The sequence below is a fragment of the Uranotaenia lowii genome, chromosome 3, assembly GCF_029784155.1.
Source record: "Uranotaenia lowii strain MFRU-FL chromosome 3, ASM2978415v1, whole genome shotgun sequence".
Lineage (NCBI taxonomy): Eukaryota > Metazoa > Arthropoda > Insecta > Diptera > Culicidae > Uranotaenia > Uranotaenia lowii.
The window spans coordinates 137,835,023-137,862,591 of record NC_073693.1 but is presented as its reverse complement, the minus strand read 5'-3'; the positions used below and the strand labels follow the sequence as shown (position 1 = coordinate 137,862,591).

The window sequence follows — 27,569 nt, the reverse complement described above, 5'->3', positions numbered from 1 at the left end:
AATTAAACAGATACCTTATATTTTTGCCTTTCTAACAGAAAGGTTTGGTTATCGGTCGATTTGAGAGATCATTAATTATGGGTCTTAGACATACCTTTATAGGTACCTATCGACTCAGCTCGACGAGTTCTGTTGATGTCCGTGGATTTGTATGTGCCATTTTAAAAATGTCAAGAACGTTTTTGCGAAACTGGGCTGCACAATTAAAATGATTTTAGTCTCAAAAGAATGCATTTTTTTTTCTACACAACCCTTTCAAAAACGGGAAAAAAACAAAATAGTTGAAACCGTTTTCTTTACGAAATACATATCATACTTATTATGGCATAAAAAAAAGTTGCTAGTGGCGCCTCGAAGCAGCAGCACCAGCAATCATTTATAAATTATAGATAATCAAAATAAAAAATTAAAATTTATTGACTCGGGAATCGAACCAAAAACCTTCAGATCCCAAGGCGCATACGCTATCCAATAAACCATCAGCACGCTTAAAAAAGAGTGGCTCAAACTCAAATAGCTAAAAGGCATTACTAAGACGCACCGTGGTCTGGGCAGTTTCTCAGTCTGCTGGGGCAAATACGGCAACAGTGTTTATATCTTACACTTCTTGCTTTTCAATGCAGCAAATGGCGGATGGGCGTTTCCTTCAGAGTCCGCCATGCCTATTAGACACTATAATTTCATATATGAAATTATAGTGTCTATAGCCATGCCGGGTGTCAACAAAATGCAGAGCCGTACAGAAAACTGCGTTGGGGGGGGGGGGGGGGGGGGGGGATGAAGATTTTATGACCTTCGTTTTTTTTTACCCGTGTTGAAGAATGAATTTATGTTTTTTTTTTCATTTCTACATACTCATACATAATTTAGATTCAATTTCAGATGCAGAATTCAGATTCAGTTTTCAAATTCAGAATACAGATTCAGAACTCATATTCAGATTCAGAATTCAGATTTAGAATTCAGATTCAGAATTCAGATTAAGAATTCAGATTCAGAATTCAGATTCAGAATTCAGATTCAGAATTCAGAATTCAGAATTCAGAATTCAGAATTCAGAATTCAGAATTCAGAATTCAGAATTCAGAATTCAGAATTCAGAATTCAGAATTCAGAATTCAGAATTCAGAATTCAGAATTCAGAATTCAGAATTCAGATTCAGAATTAAGATTCAGAATTCAGATTCAGAATTCAGATTCAGAATTCAGATTCAGAATTCAGATTCAGAATTCAGATTCAGAATTCAGATTCAGAATTCAGATTCAGAATTCAGATTCAGAATTCAGATTCAGAATTCAGATTCAGAATTCAGATTCAGAATTCAGATTCAGAATTCAGATTCAGAATTCAGATTCAGAATTCAGATTCAGAATTCAGATACAGAATTCAGATACAGAATTCAGATTCAGAATTCAGATTCAGAATTCAGATTCAGAATTCAGATTCAGAATTCAGATTCAGAATTCAGATTCAGAATTCAGATTCAGAATTCAGATTCAGAATTCAGATTCAGAATTCAGATTCAGAATTCAGATTCAGAATTCAGATTCAGAATTCAGATTCAGAATTCAGATTCAGAATTCAGATTCAGAATTCAGATTCAGAATTCAGATTCAGAATTCAGATTCAGAATTCAGATTCAGAATTCAGATTCAGAATTCAGATTCAGAATTCAGATTCAGAATTCAGATTCAGAATTCAGATTCAGAATTCAGATTCAGAATTCAGATTCAGAATTCAGATTCAGAATTCAGATTCAGAATTCAGATTCAGAATTCAGATTCAGAATTCAGATTCAGAATTCAGATTCAGAATTCAGATTCAGAATTCAGATTCAGAATTCAGATTCAGAATTCAGATTCAGAATTCAGATTCAGAATTCAGATTCAGAATTCAGATTCAGAATTCAGATTCAGAATTCAGATTCAGAATTCAGATTCAGAATTCAGATTCAGAATTCAGATTCAGAATTCAGATTCAGAATTCAGATTCAGAATTCAGATTCAGAATTCAGATTCAGAATTCAGATTCAGAATTCAGATTCAGGATTCAGAATTCAGATTCAGAATTCAGATTCATAATTCAGATTCAGAATTCAGAGTCAGAATTCAGATTCAAAATTCAGAGTCAGAATTCAGATTGAGATTCAGAATTCAGATTCAGAGTTCAGATTCAGAATTCAGATTCAGAATTTAGATTCAGAATTCAAATTCAGAATTTAGATTCAGAATTCAAATTCAGAGTTCAGATTCAGATTCAAAATTTAGATTCAGAATTCAGATTCAAAATAATGTAGATTCAGAATTCAGATTTAGATTTCAGATTCAGGATTTTGATTTAGAATTCAATTTTTGTAAATGTATTTTCGGCATATTGGTGAAAAATTTAGATTCATGGAGAAAGAATATCAGAATTTAAAATTGATGAAGATGTTGCGAAGTAAAGTATGGTGTACGTTAATAAGTTTTCCTTGCAAAAATGTTCTTTCACATTTTTCATCATACGTAAATTTTTTCCTCACTTTTCTACCCATCTTTATCAATTTTCAATTCTGAAATTGTTTCTCCCAGAATACTAATTTTCACAGTTTTTGATAAATTTGCGATGACTTAAAGATCATTACGCATGAAAACACGATTTTGTATTGTGAAAACTTTTTTTCATAATTTTTCTGAAATTAAGGGTGCTGCATACTTTTAGGGGTAAAACCATACTACTAAAAGCTGTAAAATCCGAAATCATAAATAAAAATTTTGGATGAAAGGAATTTCAATTTTAACAAACGCGTGATTCAGAATTCAGATTCAGAATTCAGATTCAGAATTCAGATTCAGAATTCAGATTCAGAATTCAGATTCAGAATTCAGATTCAGAATTCAGATTTAGAATTCAGATTCAGAATTCAGATTCAGAATTCAGATTCAGAATTCAGATTCAGAATTCAGATTCAGAATTCAGATTCAGAATTCAGATTCAGAATTGAGATTCAGAATTCAGATTCAGAATTCAGATTCAGATTCAGAATTCAGATTCAGAATTCATATTCAGAATTCAGATTCAGAATTCAGATTCAGAATTCAGATTCAGAATTCAGATTCAGAATTCAGATTCAGAATTCAGATTCAGAATTCAGATTCAGAATTCAGATTCAGAATTCAGATTCGGAATTCAGATTCAGAATTTAGATTCAGATTCAGAATTCAAATTCAGAATTCACAATCAGAATTAAGATTTAGAATTCAGATTCTGAATTCAGATTTTTGTAAATTTATTTTCAGCATATCGGTGAAAATTTAGATTCTTGGAGAAATAATATCGGAATTGAAAATTTATAATGATTGATGTTGCGGGGTAAAGTATGGTGTGCGTTTATAAGTTTTCCTTGCAAAAATGTTCTTTTGCTCTTTTCTCTTCATTTTTCTATCCATCTTTATCAGATTCAGAACCCAGAATAAGAATTCAGATTCAGATTTAGAATCCAGATTCCAGATTCAGATACAGAATACAGATTTAGAATTTAGATTCAGAATTCAAATTAGGAATTCAAAATTCAAAATTCAAAACTCAGAATTTTGAATTTTGAATTCAGAATTCAGAATCCAGAATTCAGAATTCTGAATTCTGAATTCTGAATTCTGAATTTGAATTCTAAATTCTTAATTCTAAAATCTTAATTCTGAATTTGAATTCAGAATTCAGATTCATAATTCAAATTCTGAGTTCAGATTCAGAATTCAGATTGAGAATTCAGATTTAGAATTCTGATTAAGAATTCGGATTAAAGATCAACCTGGAATTTGAAATTGGAAATTATATTCAAATATTAGACTAAGTGTTGTAACTCAAAATTCAAACTTTAGAATCAGAATAAGATTTCAGATTTAGTTTCCAGAATGAGATTAATCATTTAATAGTCATATTACTTTCCCCTACTTTTGTGAGAATTTTTTCTTTTATGCATGGTTGAGCTCTAAAAAAGGTATCATGCTAGGCCACGTGTCACGGCTATCCATCAATATTGTAGTTGGTTTTACTTATTCAGTAAAAAAAAGCATAAAAAAACAGTAAGATTCGAACCGTGACCAGCATCGTGAAAGTTCTGGTTGCTACCACGGCACCATTTCAGCGTGCTATAAGTCTAGGAAATTCAACTGTTTAAATACCATTCTTTCCATACATAAAATGAACTCCTTACATACCAGTTCGCTTTTCCCCAAAAAACGTACTATGCATCATTTTTTTATATTGAGATCGGAATTTTTCGTGTTTGAATATCTGAAATCATACTTATATTATGCAGAGGGAAGGAATCTATCATGTGTATTCTATATTATTTTATATATTTCCAAATATAACTTACACTCTGTTAGAAAGGCTCCAATCCACTGTTAAGTGTATTAAATCGGGTTTTTTAATCAGTTTTCAATCAATCATGTAATGATGAAAAGGTATTAAACCAATAAAGACATATTATTTTTAAAAAAAAAACTTACGTCAACTGTCTGAATTTACGCCTTTTTTTAAATTTATAACTAAACATCCTATGCAGAAGGTAAATATATATCAATGTTTATCGAATCTGTAATGTAACCAAATGTAACCAAAAATATTTTTTCGAAAAAAGTAGGTCAAAAAACCAAGTAAGATTCATTTTATTCCATGGCAATAAACAGTGCGCACACGAAAAACCGTCCTAACAAATCCGCTCAGCGCACCCAGTTGACATTTCAAGAACGTTCCTTTTTCCAATCTCGCATCAGATCCGTGCAGCGTGTGGAGTGCGTGTCTGCCAAGCAAGACTACTAGCAGCAACTATTTACTACCGCGTACTACAACAACTGACTCCCGAGCAGACTTTGATGCCCAAATCGATAGCAAAATGATACCGAAACTAGGAGTTCACAGCAAGATGATAGCATCATTTGCTGTTGATATTTCCTATACAGCAAAATCTGGCATAAATGAGGTTTCGACAATTAAAATTTGAGAGCAAACTAAGACCATAATGAGGTACCAACAGCAAATTGATAGCGTATTTTGTTGTCAATTTCATATGAGAGCGAAACTTGACATCATTAAGGTGTAGTTAGATTTAGATATGAATAGCTCAATTACACCAAAATTGAGAGTTGAGACTAAAATGATAGGTTTCTTTCGTTTAAAATTCAGAACTCATAGCAAGGAAAAATCCAAAAAACTCCAAGTCTAAGCAAGCATCAAACATTGTCATTCAAAAGCTGTGATCGATTTTAATACCTACTTTTATACCTATATGCATCCTTATCAGTAAAATTTTACTTACTCATTCTGATTAAACAGTTTTGATGAGAGTTGTTTAAAAACATTAAATTTCTTCCGTCTCCGTTTTTTTTCGTTTCGAAGACCTTTTATATACTTCCTAGTAGATTGTTTTCTCGTCATGTCGTGATCCATTCACTGCTCTCTGGATTCTAGAGTACTTATAATTTATAACCAACGGAGGATGGAAAAAGAGTTTGAAACATCACACTAATATGCAATGAGCTTGTTTTTGATTATCCTAGAATTTTTTTAAAATATATTATTTTTCTTACTTAAAGAGTTTTAAGATTAACTTTTTTTTTTGTTTTCTTTTTCTTTTTAAAGGACTAGAGTTGAGTGGTACTAGCTTACCCTGAAGAGACAAGAATTATTCTAGTCTCTTTAACTGACCAAATCTGACCATTAATTGATATCAGATGATTTTATTTTCAGTTATTTTTTCCACTAATTTTTTCGACATTTTTATATTTCAGAAAAACTTTTTAAATTTAGCATATAGAAAGTATGTAGAACTAAAAGCATAATTGATCGTATAGTTATACTATTTCAATGTGGGATAAATATGACAATACATACAGTTATTTATCCTCAACTCCAATAACTTAAAAATTTAGCTGGGGAATAAAAGTGACAATTATAGAAGAATATTTTAATTTTTTTTAATATTTAATATTTCCAAAACGTAATTAATGTTAAAAAGTGTTAATATATGAGTTGCATTCTAGATTTCATGTGTATCAAAATATATAGGTACATTTTGTGTTCCAATAGTGTACATTGTTGTTAAAATGCAGATTTTTTATTAAATTTCTTCAAATGTGATGTATTCATTTCACATTTCCAGCATTTAGCAATGCTGGTTGAAGCCCAACCCAGATTCCTGCTTATATGTTGATCGCAAAATTGCATAGGTGAAGGCGATTTATGTACGTACTATCGATATTAGAATTTGAAGAAAACATCGTGTTTGTAATCGCCTGCATTTATGCAAGTTTTTCAGAGTTGTTTTGCCGAAACTAGAGAGACTAGAATGGTTTATTCTAGTCTCATTAGGTGTAACCCGGTGAAACCATTTGCATGGCATATCTGACAATTTTGCATGTCATGCGAATTAATACTTCGGAAGGGCATATAAAAAAGGATTATTTTCGTGTTAAACAAATGAAAACAGTATTTTAAATAATCAAATTGTATTTCTATCTATAATTGCTTCAAATTACCAGATCATTTTTTTAATGATTTGATTTTTTTAAAGAATGATGAGTTTTTTTTCATTTTTTGTTATTGATTTTTTATGCACCCTTTTGCTATGTTTGTCCATGAATGTTGTTTACATTTGCTACAAATTTGAACAAAGTGGTGGATTAGGAGCATATAAAAAAATATTTTGGCTGGTTAAAAAAGCGAGTGATACATTTATAAGTAAGAAGCTGCTAAATCTATAGTGCCGTCTTGTTCTCAAAACTTAAATTAACAAATTATTGTTCTCCAATTTGCAGAAACCTGGAAGAGACATTTCAAAATTGATCGATATGTTCGGGGTTCGCAATAATCGTACTGTTTTTCAGTTCTGGACGCAGCTACCCATTGATGCGCAGGTGTCTATGAGTGCAGGAGGTCTCCATAAAAGAGAAAATTTTCTTAAATCTACCGAATTAAGTGAGTGCTACCTGTTAGCAGCACGAAAGTACTGGCAAACTGCATGGACGGTTCAAATAAATCCGGTAATTACTGGTGCCGGCGAAAAAATAGATGGCAATATGGCATACTTTAGCGGCGGGATTAGCGGTGGCCGTATCGTTGAAATTTTCCATCAACACGGAGTGCCAGCTTTATTTGACGGTTTGTCTATCATATAGATCGATGTTTTAGCACATGAATCATGCAAGTAACCGCTTGTATTTCATCGTACATGAGAGGACAGAACCGGTACTGAGCCAGCGAATTTTAGAATTGTATACTTAAGAAAAACTAACAGACAAGGTAAGATTATTTATTCATGTTAAGATTTCAATGATCGGAAGCTTTAGTTACTTTTATTTTTGTAGGAGCTAACTGGTTTTTTTTTATGATTTGTGATCTCCATTGTTCGGTAGAAAGATAACGCATTTTTATATTGTGAACATATCTATATAGGGGTCGTTTAAATATTACGTAACGCAATTTCCGAGCACTTTCGACTCACGTTGTCTACCAAGATAATTGGGATCTAAATCCCACCTAAGTTTAAAGTTTTAGAACATTAAGATCTTTTTCTAAATTATTGTGGAGGATGAATTTCATTCAAATTTGCATAACTCGAGGCGATACTTTCGTATGTTTTATAGATTTGGTTTTTTATACGGAACATTTGACATTTCGATATAGCTATCACGTCTTGAGAGTGGAATTTATTCTCATTTTGCTGTCCATAATGTAATACAAAGCAAAAATGAAATTTTCGTACTTGGTTAGGGGCCGTTCAGATACCACGTGGACAGAAAAATGAGATTTTTGACCCCCTCCTCCCCCTCCGTGGACAAGCGTGGACATTAGGCAAACCCCTACCCCCCCTCCCCAGATGTCCACGTGGACAGATTTGAAATAGTTTTTTTTAAATACCTACATAAACAAAAAATTTGACTATTACGTGTCACTTAAAACTGCAACCTTTAAAATAAATCACCTGTAATTAACAAAACCTGTAATTTTTAATTGTTTTCCTTGAAAGTTAACGATGATTAATTTATTATTACAGCAAATGTCCTGTAAAAAAGTTGTACACAAAAAATTGAATGTCAAATTAATGGTATGGAATAAATGGAATGTCAAAAATTATGGTAAATGTCCTGCTCGTTTTTGTTACAGGACATTTGCGTAATTTTACAGGAAATAATTTTTGCTGTGTATAATTTGACAGTTAGAAAATACCGCTTTTTGCCTTTTTGTTATAGAATTGGCTGATTTAGAAAAAAAAACGAGTAAGAATTTCCTGGTATCACAGTTTTTTTTTAAAATATTAAATTTGTAAATTATTATACTTATTATACTTATACTTATCACTTGCTTTTAAGCAGCTACTAAGATAAACTTAAGCTGGAAAGCTTTGCTATTTCAAGATTTTGATTTATACCTCTTAATTTTTATTCATCTTTAGAAAATATTTTTAAAGTAAGTATGTCCACGTGGACATGACCCAAACCCCTCCCCCCCTCTCCGTGGACAAGCGTGGACATTTCCATACCCCCCTCCCCCCCTCAAGTTGTCCACGTGGTATGTGAACGGCCCCTTAGCAACTTAATGCCAAATTTGGTGAGAATTGAAACCACCTCTTTTTCGAAAATTTTGAGAGCATAACGATTGCTATTTTTGCTATATGTGACGCCTTACATTGGCATTATTGTGCTCTCCAAGCTCTCGAAAAACGAGGTGTAATTGGGGTCTCAGTTTTAGCAAAATTTGGTTTCACTTTGCTAACCAAGTATGAAAATTTGTGCTCTCATTTTTGCTGTGTACCACCTTATGTCAAGCAAAATGAGAGCACACCAGGCTATCAGGGCGTGATAGCAAAATTTGCTATAATTTTGCCATAAAAGTCTGCTCGGGCTCACATAGATCGGTACTATACAACAAACTCCACGTTCATTGCCACGCTGCTGCTCCTTGATTCGTTTACAATATTATAAAGTTTTGCCAACAAATCGGAGGGCAACACACGAGATAAAAAAAAGCTAAGCTAGGCTGCTAAATTCGCCAAACAACCAACAGCTCGACTTCTAATAAAAAAGCAAAAAATTATATAACCTTCCGAAACCACCCCGTGAAATAAGCCCCTCGCCGCACTACAATCGATCCCTTCCTGTCTTCTGTCCCTACAAGCCACCGGAGATTGTTTCCGAGAACGTCAACTTCCGACCTGATCCCGCTCTCTTCGACTCGACTCGAATATCTCGCCAAACCTTTCCCCTTGCTGCTCTGCCTTAGCTTTCGGGGGTAGGTTTTTTATTTTATTTTAGTTTATTTTATTTTGGTAGCTCGCTCGCAGGCTCATTGGAAAGATTCTCGTTCCGCATATTCGCAACGCAATGCGCGAATGCTTGTTGTCAGGGTGCTTCCATCGAACCCGCTCAAACTGGTTATGGGTTAAGCTGCGCTGTTTGCTTGATACTACATTTGACTTCCATAGGTTTACTACCTACTGCTGATAATATTTTGGTTCACCTTGGTTTCGGAAGTGGCCGTCAACTGTGAGCGGGCGTCGTCGTGCGCGCAAACCTTTCGACGGGTTTTGAACTCGTGAAATGCTTGCCGAAGCGAGAGATAAGGCCCGAAGGAACTAGCTAGCTTGCTAGCTACCTAGACGTTCAAGTGAGTGAGCTCCTAGCCATGGCAGCTAAAATAACAGCAGCCCCACGCTGCTACCTACCTACTAAATAAATAAGCAAAGCGAGCACACATCGACATCGATCGGAATACTTCCCATGCTTAGTATGAACATACGCATGATTTTTTTCTGCATCAATTCGTTACAAGTTTTTTCCGAACGCACCAAGACGTTCAAGCTCGTTTCAACCTGTTAGGAGTCTTAACTTCAGACTTCAAACAATTACCTGAACTCTCAAATGGGGTGGGATCACTTGAATCTCGAGAATATATCTAGAATAGAACATTCGACCTGGGATCTACTCTGAGAGAACGACGATGAACACAAATCGTTCTCAAAGATTATTGTATAACATTCAAATTTTATGAAACCTCAATCAAATTTCTCCAGAAACCATTCATCATAAATTCTATTCGATGAAAGGTTTAACCACACACATCATACATAAAGCGACTTCAAGTCGGCAGACAAACACGTTTTTTCGCTAGTCAGTACAGCAGCAACAACAACAACAAAAACGACAATACCAGCAGCAGCAACAGCACTTTCCCTTTCATGCGCAAAATCTGACGACTAACGACGGTGGCGGCGGCGTCGAAGTTGACGACGCTATAGCAACGAAAAAAAGCGTCCCTTCGATGGATTTTCTTTCTTCTTTCATTTCTACTATAACCACCCAGCTTACGCCCACCAACGGGAGGAAAGCTCGCGGTTTTTCTCTAGCCGTTTGTGCTGCCATCTACATGTTCAACAGTGTGTCGTCCCGTTTTCGTTGGACGCTTTTGAGATGAAGGTATTCTAGCAAAAGGTAAGTAAGCAAACAGAATGTTCCTACAAAAGTGAGTTATCAAAGTATGCGCAGATTGATAGTATATTGAAATCAACGGAAACAATCCAGAATGGTAACACTTAAGGTAGAAACACAAAACAGCGTCGGTCGTCGCGTCACGTCAGCGGTCAACGCTGTCGATAAGTACTAAAACGCGGACGCGACGCACCCGACGATTTTTGCATCACAATTCAGCGTCAAGAGACAGCCCGACGCTGAATTGTGATGCAAAAATCGTCGGGTGCGTCGCGTCCGCGTTTTAGTACTTATCGACAGCGTTGACCGCTGACGTGACGCGACGACCGACGCTGTATTGTGTTTCTGCCTTTATTCTATGTATCTATTTTCAAATGAACTGTGGTTCCAATACATTGAAAGCGGTAGAAAAACATTATATGGAACACATTTCTTTCCTTCTAATTTCTATCAGTCTAAAGTTTTCGATTTCGTAATATCTATGTATAAATAAGCTCTATCAGCGAATGAATTGTAAATGTGCTATGTATGTTTATGATATTTGTTTTTTTTAGTTTGGAAAAAAATAACAGAATATTTCAAAAATCAAACTCGTCAAGAACCAAACATTGGAAATTAAATATCGAACGAGCGAGATTCTACTGTAAATAGTAGCTTTCGTACTGTGTTCCACTCATTGCCTATCTGTCGGGCGTTTTACAACGGTTCGAAAGAACTGGCATCGAATTCAAAATTCGAAAAGGTGGCAGGTAGGTAGGTATAGGTATTTCCGTCACCTGATTTTAGTCGTAAGCACACGTGAAGCCCATCGTTTCAGTAAGACTGATAACTACTACGAATAACCAATTAATGAATCCTAAACTGAATTTGCAAAACATAAATTTCGTACACAGCTTTCATTACTTCCTATGAAACAAAACAACCAGCTTTGTGCTCAACATAAGAATACAGAAACTAACTTGAAGTTTAAAAATGACTCCAAAAATTTTGTTCACGCGAGTGTGCGATGTAATTTTATGTTAATTTTAAAGCATAATATTCAATAACAAATTTCTTGTTAATATTACACTAGGGAACAGCTTGTTTGGCGCCGATGAATTAAAAACTGTTTCTGGAAGATTTGGGCGTTTTGAATTCGAATCATTTGCCAGATTTTGTCTATCAGCTCTTGTTTTAGTGTATGAACCAACAAACCTACATGAAAAACAAAAACTTTTTATCCTCCATTCAATCAAGGATTCAGATTTTTTCTAGATATTATAGACTCCAGGGGCGGTTCTAGAGTTGGCTCTTGGGGGGGGGTGATTTTCCTAATTTTCAAAAATCAGTCAATAAGAAGGTTCGTAAATATCTGGCGAAAAAACGTTTATTTTGAAAAACAGAGTGGAGGATGGAAGAAGGGGGGGGGGGGGTCTAAAAAAACAGTCTTTAAGTTATCCACAATATTTTTACTGGGAATCTTCATATCAGGGTAAGACCCCCACCAAAATTTGAATGATTCCCATTTTGCAACGATTCCAAAACAGTTATTTGAGAGAAGTGTTTGCTAACAATAGCTATGAATTAAAAACTGAATATTTAATTATTTTTCTGAAGTATTTTGCTGAATCGTTGTTCGAAAGTATCGGATTATAATTAATTGATGTTAAAATTATTCAATTTTCAAAAATATAAATTTAATTCTAAAATAAGATCTTCAAAATCATATTCTTTTGGAATTTCATTTTTATTTGTTTTTTTCTTGAATTTCAAGCTCTCATACGAGATTTTTCATTTTGTTGGAACTGAAACCAAAGAAAAAGTAACTAATTTGCAACGAAATATTTATGAAAAAAGTATTTTTTCTTCATGCTTTCAATATTTTCAACTTTTATATAATGTTTGAATTAAATAAAAACATATTGGATAAAGAGTTAATTTCTGAAATAATAGGTACTAGGTACTTCAATATTTCAGTGAAAATTCATAATCAATTTCAATTGAAGTAACCAAACTTTCAGATTCAGAGTGGATTTGGACCTAAATTATTAAGCTGGATTTCTACTCAAAATTTTAAATATTATTGTGCAGATGAGCTAAAAACAGTATCGGCGATATAATTGGTGAGAATCCTGAAATCCAGCTTTGTTGGTCAAAATAAGAAAAATGTTTGTTTATTTATTTTCATCATCAACAGATCACATATTGATCCAAATGATAGGTTAAAAATTAAAAATTAAAGACAAACTACAATTACACGGAATTTACCCTATACTATTCTTAAAGCACTGAGGATTCTTCTTCGGAATAATTCCCTCGAAACGTCAAAATCAAAATGATCGGAGAAGCGGTTAAACGTCCTTATTGCACCAATTACCGCTGTATTAGCTCCGTAATTATTCTGTCGGAGAGGAGCAAAGAGCTGAAGATTACGATTCCTCAAGCCTCGGGATCGTACGCTGAGTTGGAGTGTTTCTAGCAGTGCAGGGCAGTCGGTTCTCGACGAAAGCAGATCGGCAACAATAGAGGCCCGTGTTGCGGTCCGGCGGGCCTGCAGCGTGTCGATGTCGATAAGGCGGCAGCGGCTTTCGTAGCTGGGAAGTCGGAACGGGTCTTGCCAGTTCAGGTTCCGGAGAGCAAAGCGCAGAAAACGCCTCTGGATGGCCTCGATACGCTCCGAGCCATTTTGGTAGTAGGGGCACCATACAGCCGAGGCATATTCGAGGGTCGATCGAACCAAGCTGCAGTAGAGACTTTTAAGACAATAAATGTCCTTAAAGTCTTTTGTCATGCGGAATAAAAGACCCAGGCATCTGGAAGCTTTATCGACGATGTAGTTTGTGTGGATCTTGAAATCCAGTCGTTTGTCCAGGATCACACCAAGGTCTTTCACATGCTCAACTCGTGCAACTGCCTCATTTCCCAGAAAATAATCAGCCGATAGCGGTAGCCGCTTGCGTGAAAACGAAATTACCGAACATTTGTTGCGGTTCAAGGGAAGGCAATTAACATCACACCAGGCGGTGAAGATGTTAAACTGGCTCTGCAAGACGTTGACATCTTCGGGGCTGTTGATAGATTGAAACAATTTCAAGTCGTCGGCATACGCCAGTTTTGGTCCATCGAGAAGCAGCAGCACGTCGTTGAAGTAGATCAGGAATATGATGGGTCCTAGGTGGCTCCCTTGAGGTACTCCAGAAGAGGCAGGGAATTGATTGGAAAATGATTCACCTGATCGTACAATAAGTTTCCGTCCTACCAGGTAGCTATGGAACCATTCCAGTAAGGAGCCGCAAATACCGATACGATCTAGTTTGGCTATGGCTATTTTGTGGTTTACCTTGTCGAAAGCTGCGGTCAGGTCGGTGTAGATTACGTCGGTTTGAGATCCCTTGGCAAAACTGTCTTGCACGAAAGATGTAAACGTCAACAAGTTTGTAGTCGTAGAACGTTTGGGCATGAATCCATGTTGTTCTTTAGAGAAGTAAAAATTGCAATACGAGAAAAATGGATCTAATACAACCAGCTCAAACAGTTTGGCGATCGCACATAGGGCAGAAATACCGCGATAATTGTTAACGTTCCTCCTGTCACCTTTTTTGTAGACCGGAAACATGTAAGCCTCTTTCCAAATTAAAGGGAACGTGGATTCCGTGAGCGATAATTGGAAGATTCGTTTTATAGGAGTCAGCATATGTGATATATAGCGTTTTAGAAAAGTCGCTGGAATGCCATCCGGACCTGCCGAAACACTGGATTTCAGCTTAGCAGTTGCCTTCAAGATGGTATCATCATCGATTACGATGTGATGGAATGAAGTGCTCTGACGTGGGACGTTATTAGCCGCCACAGTCAACTGGTCCGTAGATATTGAACCAGAATCGAAGGTACTACGGAATTTGTCAGCGAAGAGGTTACAAATATCAAGGTCCGAGGTCGCCGACTTGTCTTCCAAAAACATGCAGGACGGTAAGCCCGATTCTTTCCGTTGGTCCTTATTGTACTGCCAAAACTATTTAGGTCTAGTTTTAAAACCACTCTGAATCCGGATAAGGTAGCCCTGGTAACAACGCGTGCATACTTTTTTATAAGCTGCGTTAAGTTTGCGATATTGGTTTTTGGCGTGGAGAGACTTGTGCCTCAAGTAGTAGCGGAGGGCTTTGTTCTTGAGTGCTTTCATCTGTCGCAACTCTTTTGTGACCCAGGGAGCACGTAGGTCAGGGGCTGCTGAGCGTTTTGGTACGTGACGATCGATAATGTAGTTGATGATATGGGAGAACTTCATAGCAGCGGCGTTTGGATCGCAAGATTCGAGTTCAGAATTCTAGTCGATGGCGTCAAGCGTTTGTGAAATAGCGACAAAATCGGCGTTCTTGAAATCGAGAAAAAAGGATGCCGGCTTCTTGATAGGAGTCACAACTTCAGAGATTTCAAGCGAAAGCAGCAGTGCCGGGTGGTGAGGAACAAGCTTAACCAGAGGCGCAGGAGCCAGTTCAATCGTAGCCAATTGGGATCCGTCGTTAACAAAACAGAGATCGAGCAAGCGACCATTCTCATTCTCCACGCTATTAATTTGTCGGAGAGTTGCTGTGCTGAGTGAGTAGAGGATCAAACTAGAGGCCGTAGTAAATGTAGATCTCGCTGGATCCGCAAACAGAAAACCGCACTGGGAGAAACACCATTTAAGTCCGGGCAGGTTGAAGTCGCCAATAATAAGAATGTCGTCCTCGGGAACAGTAAGGGAACACAACCGGGAAAGGCCGCGGGAAAACGACTCTGCGAAGACAGCGCTTTTGGCACGATCGGGAGGTAAGTATAAAACCCCAACGTAGAGCTTTCGAGTACCCAGATCGATACGGATCCACACTAATTCCTGATCGTTCCATGATTCGTCGTCGATTGGAGTGGCTGAAAGACCGGATCGGATGGCAATGAGAACACCCCCGCCGGTGGATTTAGTACTGTTGTGGGGACCTCGGTCACGCCGGAACACTGTGTAGTCAGAGCTAAAAACCTGACTGGTAAGGGTTCTGTCGTTCAGCCAGGTTTCGGTGAAAGCCACAATATCGTAGCTGGAGCATGAGGTGGCTAGCAGATGCTCGTTGACGCAGGAGTTGATACCGCCGACATTTTGGTAGTAAATATTTAGTTGATCTCGTGACCCGACAGACACACCGGATCGACGTTCACTGGAACGGAAAAATCCATCACGAAGGGGAAGGTCGACGATAGTTGAATACTTGCCTGTTTGTGCAGGCTGGAGAACCTCATCGCCGTAATCGAACTCAGGGCCGGGACGACTGATGCCGCTGGCTGGAATCAGCGCGACTGAGTCGAAGGGTTCCGAGGTCTCCGTAAAGCCTGGGTCGTTGCGTCCCGGTGAAGAAGCCCGTGAAGAAGCGAGGAATGGAGGATGCTCATGAAAGGTCAGATGATGTAGGTCGGCGTGGCTGGAATCGGAAATTTCATCACGCAATGGGAAGGTTCCAACACGAAAAATGTACTTGCCTGTTTGTGCAGGCTGGAGAACCTCATCGCCGCAATCGAACTCAGGGCCGGGACGACTGATGCCGCTGGCTGGAATCAGCGCGACTGAGTCGAAGGGCTCCGAGGTCTCCGTAAAGCCTGGCTCGTTGCGTCCCGGTGAAGAAGCCCATGAAGAAGCGAGGAATGGAGGATGCTCATGAAAGGTCAGATGATGTAGGTCGGCGTGGCTGGAATCGGAAATTTCATCACGCAATGGGAAGGTTCTAACACGAAAAATGTACTTGCCTGTTTGTGCAGGCTGGAGAACCTCATCGCCGCAATCGAACTCAGGGCCGGGACGACTGATGCCGCTGGCTGGAATCAGCGCGACTGAGTCGAAGGGCTCCGAGGTCTCCGTAAAGCCTGGCTCGTTGCGTCCCGGTGAAGAAGCCCATGAAGAAGCGAAGAATTGAGGATGCTCATGAAAGGTCAGATGATGTAGGTCGGCGTGGCTGGAATCGGAAATTTCATCACGCAATGGGAAGGTTCCAACACGAAAAATGTACTTGCCTGTTTGTGCAGGCTGGAGAACCTCATCGCCGCAATCGAACTCAGGGCCGGGACGACTGATGCCGCTGGCTGGAATCAGCGCGACTGAGTCGAAGGGTTCCGAGGTCTCCGTAAAGCCTGGCTCGTTGCGTCCCGGTGAAGACGCCCGTGAAGAGACGAGGAATTGGTGATGTTCGTAGAGGTTAACACTACAGCTGTTGGAAGGTTCGGATGACGAGAAACTCGAGAGTTTTATGCGGTTGCTTGAAGTCGAGGCTAGAGAAGACTCGTTGTCCATTCTCGGTAAACCATAAGTAGAGGCGTTCAGTGAATTGGTGCCATACGAGGTGTAGAACTGCCGGGAGTCTCCGTGGATGGCACAACTGGTGAGAAAGTGACAGCAGGAGTTAAAGGGTTTTTTGAACCAAAATCCTCGAATTCTCGGAATAATATTCCAGCAGGCCAAGTCTTTGGGGAAAGCGCAGAGTCTTTCAACTTAAGATCCACCCCAACTTTGAAAGAAATTGATCTGAGCGTAGAAACATCAACATCCTTTCGAACCAGGGCATGAACTTCAGCTGATTCGCATTGGAGACATTCCATTACGAACTCTTCAATATCTTTGGCCGTAACGCTATTTTGCAATCGAGCCAGATAGATCCAAAACTTTCTTTCGCGAGGAGCAACCGTCGCAATAGTTTTTACGGTAGTTTTTCTTCTAGTACCCACACAAGGGGCAACAGTTGGGTTTTCAATTCGGCGCCTCTTGTTCGATGGAGTGGCTAGCCTAGGCCAGGCAGCAGGGACACGAGGAGAAGGGTTGATGTTAGGACGAACGTTCATAAGTTTATCAAGCTTCAAGTTGGTCGCAGCAATTTCAGACTTCATATCAGCAACTAACGAAGCCTGGCTCTTCCGCATGTCCGCAATAAGAGTTTCGTAGCTGTCCAAAGATCGACGGAAAGCAGCATTTTTTAGAAGTTTGCAACATTCGTCACAAACCCAAAGCAAATTTCTGTTGTCAGCCTTCGACTTGAGGTGCGACGAAAGCAACCCCGCACACTTTAAGTGAAACGCCAGGCTGCAAAGGCCCTGACAAAGAATGCTGTCGGAGTCGCTCGTAGGTTTAGCGCATTTGTCGCAGGCCATATCGCTTGATGACATTTGCGTCAAAACTCAATATTTGTACAGTGCACAAAAAATAAAAAATTAAAAATTTAGTTGCACTAAACTGATTTGAACACAGTTCCTCGTCTGTATGAAACAGTATCTGTGCCACGATCAGAGCGGAGTCGAATCAAAACAAAAAGAAAAACAACCGCAAATGAAACGGATTTCGATCGGGATAATCGCGGCTCGAGAACGACGGATCGGTTGGCAAATCACTTCGCACGGCAGCACCAGGAAAAGAACAACACGTGAAGCAGAAACGGGACGGATAAAATTGTACAATACACGACGAATAACACGGTAGAAAACGGAGCTTTGTAACTGTAAGTACACAACTTCTTTGTCTTCCGAATGTTCAACTTGAGCGATTGCCTTGTTTCCGAGAAAATAGTCGTGATTTTGGAAATAAATTTTTGATCTCGGTTCCAGACTTTATCCACATCTCTAGTTTCAGAAGTAGTATTTTCAGTATTTTTCGAAAATTGAATAGATATCATGAGAGATATTCCGATTATTGCGAATGGCCGAATACCGACTATTGGCCCTTTTCAAGTATTCGGTAAAACGAATATTCTGAATATGAAAAATCGTTAATAAGCTAAAAATGTGTTAAAAAGTACCTTCCGCATCACCGAATATTCTGCAAAAAATACCATTGTGAGTAATATTTTAAAAGGGATGATAGGATTGATAAAAATTAATTCCATTTTCTTACTTAATTAACAGAATTTGAAAGTTTTAAATTAAAGAATGGATTTTTTTTATTAAAACTTTTGATCATTATTAAAATTGTTTAATTGTGATAACGCCTCAAAATGGATTAAGTGCAGGGATTAAGTGCATAAGAGCTGATGAAAGATGAAAGAATATCACACTTAATAAGCTTTGAAAAGAAAAATAAATGATTTATTAAAAAAAAAGAAAATTAATTCGATAAAACACAATTTTAATTTGATGTATTCGACCATTTTCCATACATAATTTTTTTTTTCTTTCACAAACGTAAAAGTATGACAATTGAAATTCTGAATGTCTGAAAAATTACCAAATATAGTTTGAATTATGAAGAATCGTTTTAGATCAATAAATCAAAATCGAGCATTTTTGTTACGTCGAGGCAAATACAATCAAAGCTATTTTTTTTCAAAAACGTTTCAAAATAAGAAATTATTAAAAAATAATATTCTGAAATTTAAATGAATCTTTTAAATTTAAATTGTCTAGACAGTTTCGATCTTAATTCAGAAAAAAATATGAGCTTTCGAGAATCTCAAATTGAGATGCATTCTGTAAAAATCGGAGCTTTCAATGAAAAATAAACCAAGAAATGAGAAATTTGGTATTAGTTGTAGGCAACAAAAATCGAATATGTCCAGGTGGAGATCTGGGGGAGCAGACTTGTGCACGGAGAGGGAGAAGGGGGTAAAATATCATTTTTCTGTCCACATGGTATCTGAATGGCCCCAAAGGCAATTTAACTCTTAAAGGCTCAAGTATTTTTTATATCTAAAATGGATCAAGATATGTCTATCCATCAAACATGGAGCCAAACCGATCTGCAATAACTCGTAGGATAATAAAGTTTTGGTCGAGACAAGTATTTATTGAACATACCGACTATTTGGTGAACATTATCAAAAAATGTTCAAACTTTAGCTTAAGTTTCAATAAAGTAAGTCGGAAAAAACATTTTCACTAAATATCCAAAAAGCGAAAACAACTTATGAGCATTAAATATAACTTATCAGATTAGCGATTTGTTCTTTGATGACAGTTATACGTACGAAATTAAATTGCATGTTTCGCATGATCCAAAACTTCTTGCCGATACACCATACTGAGGGGTGAGCCCTCACTTTTGATCGATAACTTAAGTAGCTGTTTTATCTGTTTAAGCCGCTATGCAAATTTTTGACATTTATGAAAAAAGATTCAAATGCAACTCGAATTTTTAAATTCGGTTCACCCAACTCTGAACTGATCGGGTTGAAATATATAGTTCGATTTTTTGGAAATCTTCCAACTTAAAGCCAAGTTTAAGTCATATTAAGTTAACATATACATTTTGCCAAATACATACGAAAAAGGTTGATCGATCTCATCGAAAATAGTCACCGTAAATTCAACGTGAAGTTAGCCCCTCAATTGTTTTCATGTTAGTGTTTTGCTGAGTGTTGCCAATTAATTGATTTTAATGTAAATTTGCCGTTATGTTTGAGCGGGAAAAAGTGTAATGCAAGATGTATGTGAAATAAATGATCTCTTCTGTTTTATTCGTCGACAAATCGAGACACATTTTTCTTCCATCCGAAAAATGGTCTACATCCAACAAAGGTTTTGATCATCGACTTTAGAATGAGATCCAAAGAAATGCAATATGTCATAAGATGACTGAGATGTGACCAAACATTTTTTTTTGAGGGGGTGATCCCAAACTTATGGCCGGTAGCGTATATGGTCGGTCAGCAAATTCTAGTTTAACGCTGTAAGTAACTCAACAAAAGTTATTTGATGAAATTCGTTCCAAGAAATTGCAAGTTTCAGCTGTTTTACTTTGGCGGACCGACATTTTTAAGCTATTAAGTGATTAATAAATTCTTTTATTGTACAAACGCCCCCACGGAGAGGAAAAATTTGAGAATTCGAAAATACACCTACTAGAAAAAGTTCTTAGATTTTATGTAAAATCCAGCGTTTGCGAGTATTTTGTAACGGTTTTTTGCCGCTTGGGGGGGGGGTGATCACCCCGATCACCCCCCCCCCCCCCCCCCCATAGGACCGCGCCTGATAGACTCAGAGATGTATAGCTTAAAAAAATATTTAATTCTCCATTTTTTTTAAATTTCAATAGATTATATTACAACTATTTCTGACACCGCTAAAGAAAGTCTTCGAGAAGTTTATATTAAAAAAAATTAATTTATTCAAGAACTTTTAACTGAAAGGGTGAGTTCGAGTTTTCATTTTTTACTCGTATTTAGTAAGTAGTGTAAGTCCATACGTAAATGCCTACATCTAGGCTTTAACCCTGACCATAAGATTCTGCACAACCTGTGGCTGTGAATCAACAGTTTTTTGCATGAAAACCCATACTTTCTTCAGATCTTCGACTGTCTTCACTACCGTATGTCGTTTAAGAAGATGCTGCTTCATAATCGTCCAGTACTTCTCGATGGGGCGGAGCTCCAGAGTATTGGGAGAGTTGAACATTTTCGGCACGAAATTGACCTTATTGTCCACATACCACTTCATCACATCCTTGGAGTAGTGACATGAGGCCAAATCTGGCCAGATGATTTTTGGGACGTTGTGAGCGTCCAGGAGAGAACGCAGCAGCTTCTGGAGGCACTCTTTCATGTACACCTGTCCGTTCATCGTGGCCTGGGTCACGAAAGATGCACTCCGCCAAGCACATGCAGATGGCTTGGCAAACCAGGAATTTATTCGCAAATTCGGACATCTTCTGAGTGTGGACATGCTCTGGAACGCTGAACTTGTCCTTGGTCGTAAAAAACAGGTTGCCGGGGATCTATTTGACGTCGGCCTTCATATATGTTTCGTCGTCCATGATGCAGCATTCAACTTTCTTCTGCATGTTGAGGTACAACTTCCTGGCACGGATTTTGGCCGACTTGTTCTGCTTCTCGTCACGATTAGGGCCATTTGTTCCTTGAACTTTCGAAGCCCAGCCTTAATTTTGGCCTTCTGGACAAAACTTCGGCTTAGGTGCAGCTTCTTTGCCACATCCCGAACGGAGGCGTTCGGGTTTCGGTTGAAGGCCTCAACTATGCGGTTGTGATTTTTGGTGTTGTACGGAATATTTTTCCTTCACTTCTGGGCTTCCGATCGGTGGTCAATCATTCCTCGAACCTCTTAATCACTCCCGACACCGTGGAATTCGCGATTCCCAAAGTTTTAGTCATGGAATGATGCGAGAGATCCTTGTTCTCAAGATGAATGCGCCAGATTTTATCACGCTCAGGCTGTTCTTTCGACTCCATTTCCGCAAGTTTTGATTACAGGACTTTAAAACTTGCAGGCTGTAAACAATGCACTATGAACTAAATGCACCCAAATTTTCATTAAATTCTACCCAACGCACAGTGGTAAAAAATGCGGAAACGTGATCGTTGCTTATAACTTTTTAAGTTCACATTTTAAGGTTATTGGTGTCTTCGGAGAAGTTTATCAATTCTATAATAAAAACTACTATTTTTCTGATTAATCCTCCTACACGTGAGATAAGAATACCTCTCTGATATTGGGTTTAGCTCTTTGATTTTCTCAACAAACTTGTTAAAAATCAAATTTTCTACAACTTTGTCTCGGATGTCAAGTTTCTAAAATAATTATTCTCCGAATTATCGGCTCAATTAGAAACTGAACCTCTCAAAATCAGTTTATTATTAATAACTTTTTTCAGTTAATTTTATGTTTAATAATATGTTCCACAAAGTTGTTTGACTTAAAACAAATGCGCTTCCAAACCTTTGTTTCTAACATCGCGCAGGGAAAAGCTAGATGAAAACACATGTAGTAAAATGTACTATAGTTTCATAAAAATGGCTGTTTTTAATGCAAACATGGAAAACTTAAAATAACCTGAAAAAAGTTATTATTAATAAACTAATTTTTGGAGGTTAAGTTTCTCATTTAGCCGATACACACAGGAGTACGTAGAAGAAAAAGTTGGTCAAAAGTATTTTTTAGGTTTGAAAACAATAAAAATGTTTATTTTGACTTATCAAACGTTTTGAAGATCATTTAATATATTTTTTTACCGTTTTCGTAATTTTTCATAATTTTCTATTAGAAATTATCTAACATTTATATGACATGATAGATAATCCAGGTTAAAAAAGTTGTAAAATTCAAAAAAATCTAGAATTTTTTTTATTTGTTTTTAAAGCTAAATTACATTTGAAAATATTCGGAAAAGAACATAAATTTGACTGAGCTTTAATTTAAAATAAACGAAGCCCTAGGTTACTTTTTTGTGGAAAAAATCTATCAATATTTTTAAAGGTCAAACTTAAAAATATAAAAAATGCGCGAGTTTGCGCGATTTCTTTCTTTTGCACATGATTATTGAAGTTATCAATTTTCAAATGATATCAAACATTTTACCGGGACTTGCTGGGAACATAAAAAAACACTATTTTGTAATAAAAAATTAACGTTTAAAACAAAAAATAATTAAAAGAATTTTCAAAGCAGTTATCAGTGTCCCTATATCATCGATTTTTATATGTAGATTATACTCAAAATTATTTAACACTTTCCATTGAAGTTCTTCATATAACATTTTCATTTTAAGTTACTTAAGAAATTTTAATTCGTAAATTTGAATTAGTCACGCTGATTCAATGATTTGTAGAAAAATTAAATAAAAATCTCATAAAAATACTAAAGTTTTGGCAGCTGCTACAGCTTATAAACAAATTAGATGTCAAAAATGACCGGCACATATATGGTGCTAAATTTATTCAAGAATCAAATAAACATCGACATAAAAGTAATCAATGAAATTGAAATTTTGAGTTTTGGCCAGGTTTTTGGGTGAAATATTCCTGTGTGCACCGTGAAAATTTGATAATTTTCAGATACGAAATGTATCAAGACAGAATGATAAGATTTGATTAAATTATAAATATTCTGTTTTTTTTAATATGTTTAAATATTTCTCTTTACCATCATGCAAAGTATTGATTTAAGCTTTAAATGGATTTAAAACTTCCTTGATTCGATATTTCGTAGGGACGAATGCCTCCTGTGGAGTTAAAATCCCTTTAAAATAAAAAAAATCGATTCGATATTTGCCAACGTATTAAAATTGATGTTTCATGTTAGAAGAGTTGACGATCCAGGAGAAAATCCATGAACCGTAATCCGGGGTAAGATTGATCACTTACTGTTTAAATATAAAAAATAGCACTATAACTATACATATACAAAGAATAAAAGTTGTTCTTTCATATTCAACCACCCGTTTTCTTCTAAATACTTTTTGGTACCATCAGAAGAGCTGTTTGTTTGCGAGCCTTTGAACAATAGATATTTCATGATTTTGAAATTACATTTCACAATTTCAAACTATAGACTAAGTTATTGATGATAATGTGGAAAATTTTATTAATGGTCAAACTTACCCCGTTTTACGGTACTTCCAAAACAAGAGCTGATAAAAAAAAAACTAATTGCATATTTGGAATAAGCGCTACCAAATGAATCGAAATCGTTTCTAAAGTTCTTTGCACCTCGAAAAAATGTGAATTTTGTACCTTGTGTTATTTCTAATATCACTAAACCTAGAACACTGAGGTTTTTTTTACGCGGTATTTTGTCCTCAAAAAAAACCTCAGTGTATGTATATTCGGTTTTACGACATCCTTTTAATAACCATATTTTTCATAGCAAAAAGAAATAAATCTTGGTCTTCTAAACGATGATCTTTGAATCATGTTACTTTAAAGAAAAATGAGATTTATTGAGTTTATTCTACAATTTCATTACAGTTTTTATGATCTTTCAAGTATTTTTTTTTATCATTCATTGGATCTGGAAAAAAACAGATTTTTTAAGCTACTCGAACTCGAACGAAAAAAGATTTGAAATTTATTGGCTACGATTTTTTATGAATAGTTGTACAATAGACTGAGTCGATTTGGGGTCATTTTGGAATTTCTCTTAAAAGCTTTGCCTTGGCCCTAAACTCATCCATGATTTTTTGCAGAATTTATTTGTAACGTTTACATGAGTAAATTTGAACTTTTAAGTTTGTATGGGAAAATTTAATATTTTTACTGAAAAATCAACATCATTTTTGATTCTTTTGTGAAACCAAGCCAGCTTATGGTTTTGGTGCCAATTTATAAATTTCCGTCAGAAAATTTTCCGCTGAACAACTTTGTTGAAGAACGTTACATTGTATCTTATTAGGCAAAAAAGTTATTAGCTTTTTAACAGGGGTATGTCTTTTCGCATTGATAAACGATAAATTCAATTAACATCACTGTTGGAGCCTCGCGAAACACTTCATTGAAAGAAGTCATGCAATACCTCGCTAAAGAAATGAATCATCCTAAAGGATGAAAATCCTAGAAAAAAACCTTTACCTTTCTAGACACTCAGCAGTGATGTCAATTGAATTTATTGTTTATCAATGCGAAAAGACATACCCCTGTTAAAAAGCTAATAACTTTTTTGCCTAATAAGATACGAAGTTACGTTCTTCAACGTGTTCAGCGGAAAATTTTCTTAAGGAAATTGATAAATTGGAACCAAAACCATCAGTTGGCTCGGTTCCACAGAGGAAACAAAAATGATGTTGAATTTTCAGTACAAAATATAAAATTTTCCCATACAAATCTTATAGTTCAAATTCACTCATGTAAACGTTACTTAAAAATCCACAAAAAATCATGGATGAGTTTTGGACCAAAACGAAGCTTTTAAGACCCCAGGGTTTGAGAAATTCAGAAATGTCTCAGTCTATTGTACAATAAACCCTAAATTACATACCTTTTATAAAACGAAATTGGTCGGGTGCATTCGACATTACCTGAATTTGTCGATTCCCCGATTACCCCGAGAACGCAATAAAACGACACTTACAAAACTTCCGTTTGCAATTATTTTGAAGAAAAAACATTACAGGGCATTGCGTTGCTCTAATGGCGTTAATTGTGCCATAATGAAGCTGTTTTTCCACCACGCGAGTGCGCTGATTTATTGTACGAAATAAATTGTTCTAAAACACATAAATTGTCACTCACTTCATCATACTCGGGTATCGTTAAAATATTTTCGTAATTACATTTTATTTTCTTCCAAGACGCCAAATGGCTCAACAACTATTCGTCGTCGTTTTACGAACCCCAACCAACCCAACAACACAGAATCACACCCACAGAAAAATATGCTCGCTTTTAGTTTCAGTTTTTACACCCTCGCTTCCCACCACTCACAATTCTTCGGAATCACAACGGTAAAAAATATTAAAAATATTTTAATTAATGTGATTTTTCGTCGCTTTTTCCATGATGGAGTGGCGCATCTTTCCCTTCACTCGCGCTCAGCTCAGCTCGGGCGCGGAAGGTTAGGATTTTTTGCTGTTATTCTCGTTTTTCTGAGGGATACAATTCTTGGAATTCTAAACGGTTCATCGTACAGTTTAGCGCTCGTTAGTGGCAACCGGCCTAGTGTGTCCTATCCTACAGGAGGGTAAAAGAGTTGGCTCACTTTTTTACGGCTGGTTATAAGCTGATCCCGGAGAATGGAAAGTGCCATGTGTGCCTGCATGCTGGAAGTTGGTTGACAGCAGCGGTTCGAGTTAAGAATTTGTGGTAGTTTTCGGAAATGATGCATGGAAATTTTTCAACAAGGCTGGGTTTTTATAAACCGAGTGAGCCGGAGAGGCGCCTTCTCTAGGTTAAACTGATGGTATCTAATGATGTTTGGATTAACTTTTCGGATTTGTTTTCAAAACCTTCGTGGCTAGAGTCATCTGGTAGACAATATATTTAAATTAAAAGAACTAATAACGGCAGAGAATTCTATTGTCGAAAATTTCATTAATGGGGAGCTTAAAATTTAAGTTAAGATGTGCTCTTCGATGGGCTGCATCAAAACTTACTTGATATCATTTTTCGAATGAGTTGAACAATTCGATTTTTATTTAACGGAAGAGTGGAGGTCAAGGTACATGATCGGTCCGAAAGTGTACGGATCGAAGATATTGTGAGTTTTTTTTATAAAGTTTGGCGACGTTTTTTCCATCAAAGATCTTGTTAGGGGAGACATCTTCGTATTTATACAAAGGCCGTCCAACGGGTGCACGTATAGTCAAAATGCTACTTCGAAAGCATATCCAGTCATTTGTGTTGTAACAATCCAGGGCGAAGTAAAATTGCTTACCTATCGCAATCAGCCCCAAACGTGTAGACATTGTGCTAATCTTCTTCACTCAGGCAGTACATGTGTGCAAAATAAGGTTTTGTTGGGTCAGCTGAAATTGATAAACGGCTTTGGGAAGCTCAACAAAAAGGTAAATCGTTTTCAGACTCTCCGGTTGAATGTTTTCTTTACACCGATGATAGCGCTATTAGCTCCAAAATTATTCAATCGAATGGGAACATACAATCGAAGGTCTTGGTTTCTAAGTCCACGGGGTCGCACACTTAGAGGAATGGCTTCTGGGAGCGTGGAGCAATCAATTCGCGATGTCAAGAGATCGGCGACGAAGGAAGCTCGCGCTGCGTTTCTGCGGGCTTGAAGCTTGTCTATGGCTATGAGATGGCATCGATGTTCATAGCTTGGTAAGTGAAACGGGTCTTGCCAAGGCAGTGGTCTAAGGGCGAATCGCAAGAAGCGCTGCTGTATAGCCTCGATCCGTTCGGCCCCATTCTGATAGTAGGGACACCAATTAGCTGATGCATATTCAAGGATAGAGCGAACGATACGGCAACACAAACTTTTCAGGTAATACACATCCTTGGAGTCCTTGACCACACGAAATAAGAATCCAAGACTTCTCGAGGCTTTATCGACAACGTAGTTTGTGTGTGTCCTGAATTTCAGCTTCTGGTCTAGAATTACGCCCAGATCGTTGATGTGTTCTACGCGTGCGATTGGCTTATCTCCGAGGAAGTACTCAACGGAAAAAGGCTGCCGCCTTCTTGAAAAGCTGATGACTGCACATTTACTGCGATTCAAAGGTAGACAGTTTGTATCACACCGGTGTGCGAAGTGATTAAATTGATTTTATTTTATTTACATAGTATACCGTCTCACGACATAACTTGACGAACATAATTCCTATAATTCACTCGGTCCATGGCAACCGTTCTCCAATTTCTCGGGCACCCCACGTTCAACAGATCACGCTCCACTTGGTCTAACCACCACGCGCAGGTTAAATTGATTTTGTAGGAAAT

The 27,569-nt window shown here is 37.0% G+C and overlaps 2 protein-coding genes across 2 annotated transcripts in view; one reads left to right on the top strand and one right to left on the bottom strand.

Moving 5' to 3' along the window:
• Window positions 1-16,788: 16,788 nt before the first annotated feature.
• On the bottom strand, window positions 16,789-17,628 carry LOC129752653 (uncharacterized). Its single transcript, XM_055748424.1, has one exon. The coding sequence runs from the start codon at window positions 17,626-17,628 to the stop codon at window positions 16,789-16,791; it is 840 nt and encodes a 279-aa protein (XP_055604399.1).
• Window positions 17,629-17,785: 157 nt separating this feature from the next.
• LOC129757443 (homeobox protein orthopedia B) overlaps window positions 17,786-27,569 on the top strand; it is a 75,227-nt gene continuing 65,443 nt past the window's right edge. Inside the window, exon 1 of the transcript XR_008739704.1 lies at window positions 17,786-17,957. The gene's annotated coding sequence lies outside the window, so the exon portion shown is untranslated. The remainder of the gene's footprint in view (window positions 17,958-27,569) is intronic.

Excerpts from the sequence above, each read along its gene's own strand:
- LOC129752653 (XM_055748424.1), bottom strand. The coding sequence starts at position 17,628 with ATGTCATCAAGCGATATGGCCTGCGACAAATGCGCTAAACCTACGAGC.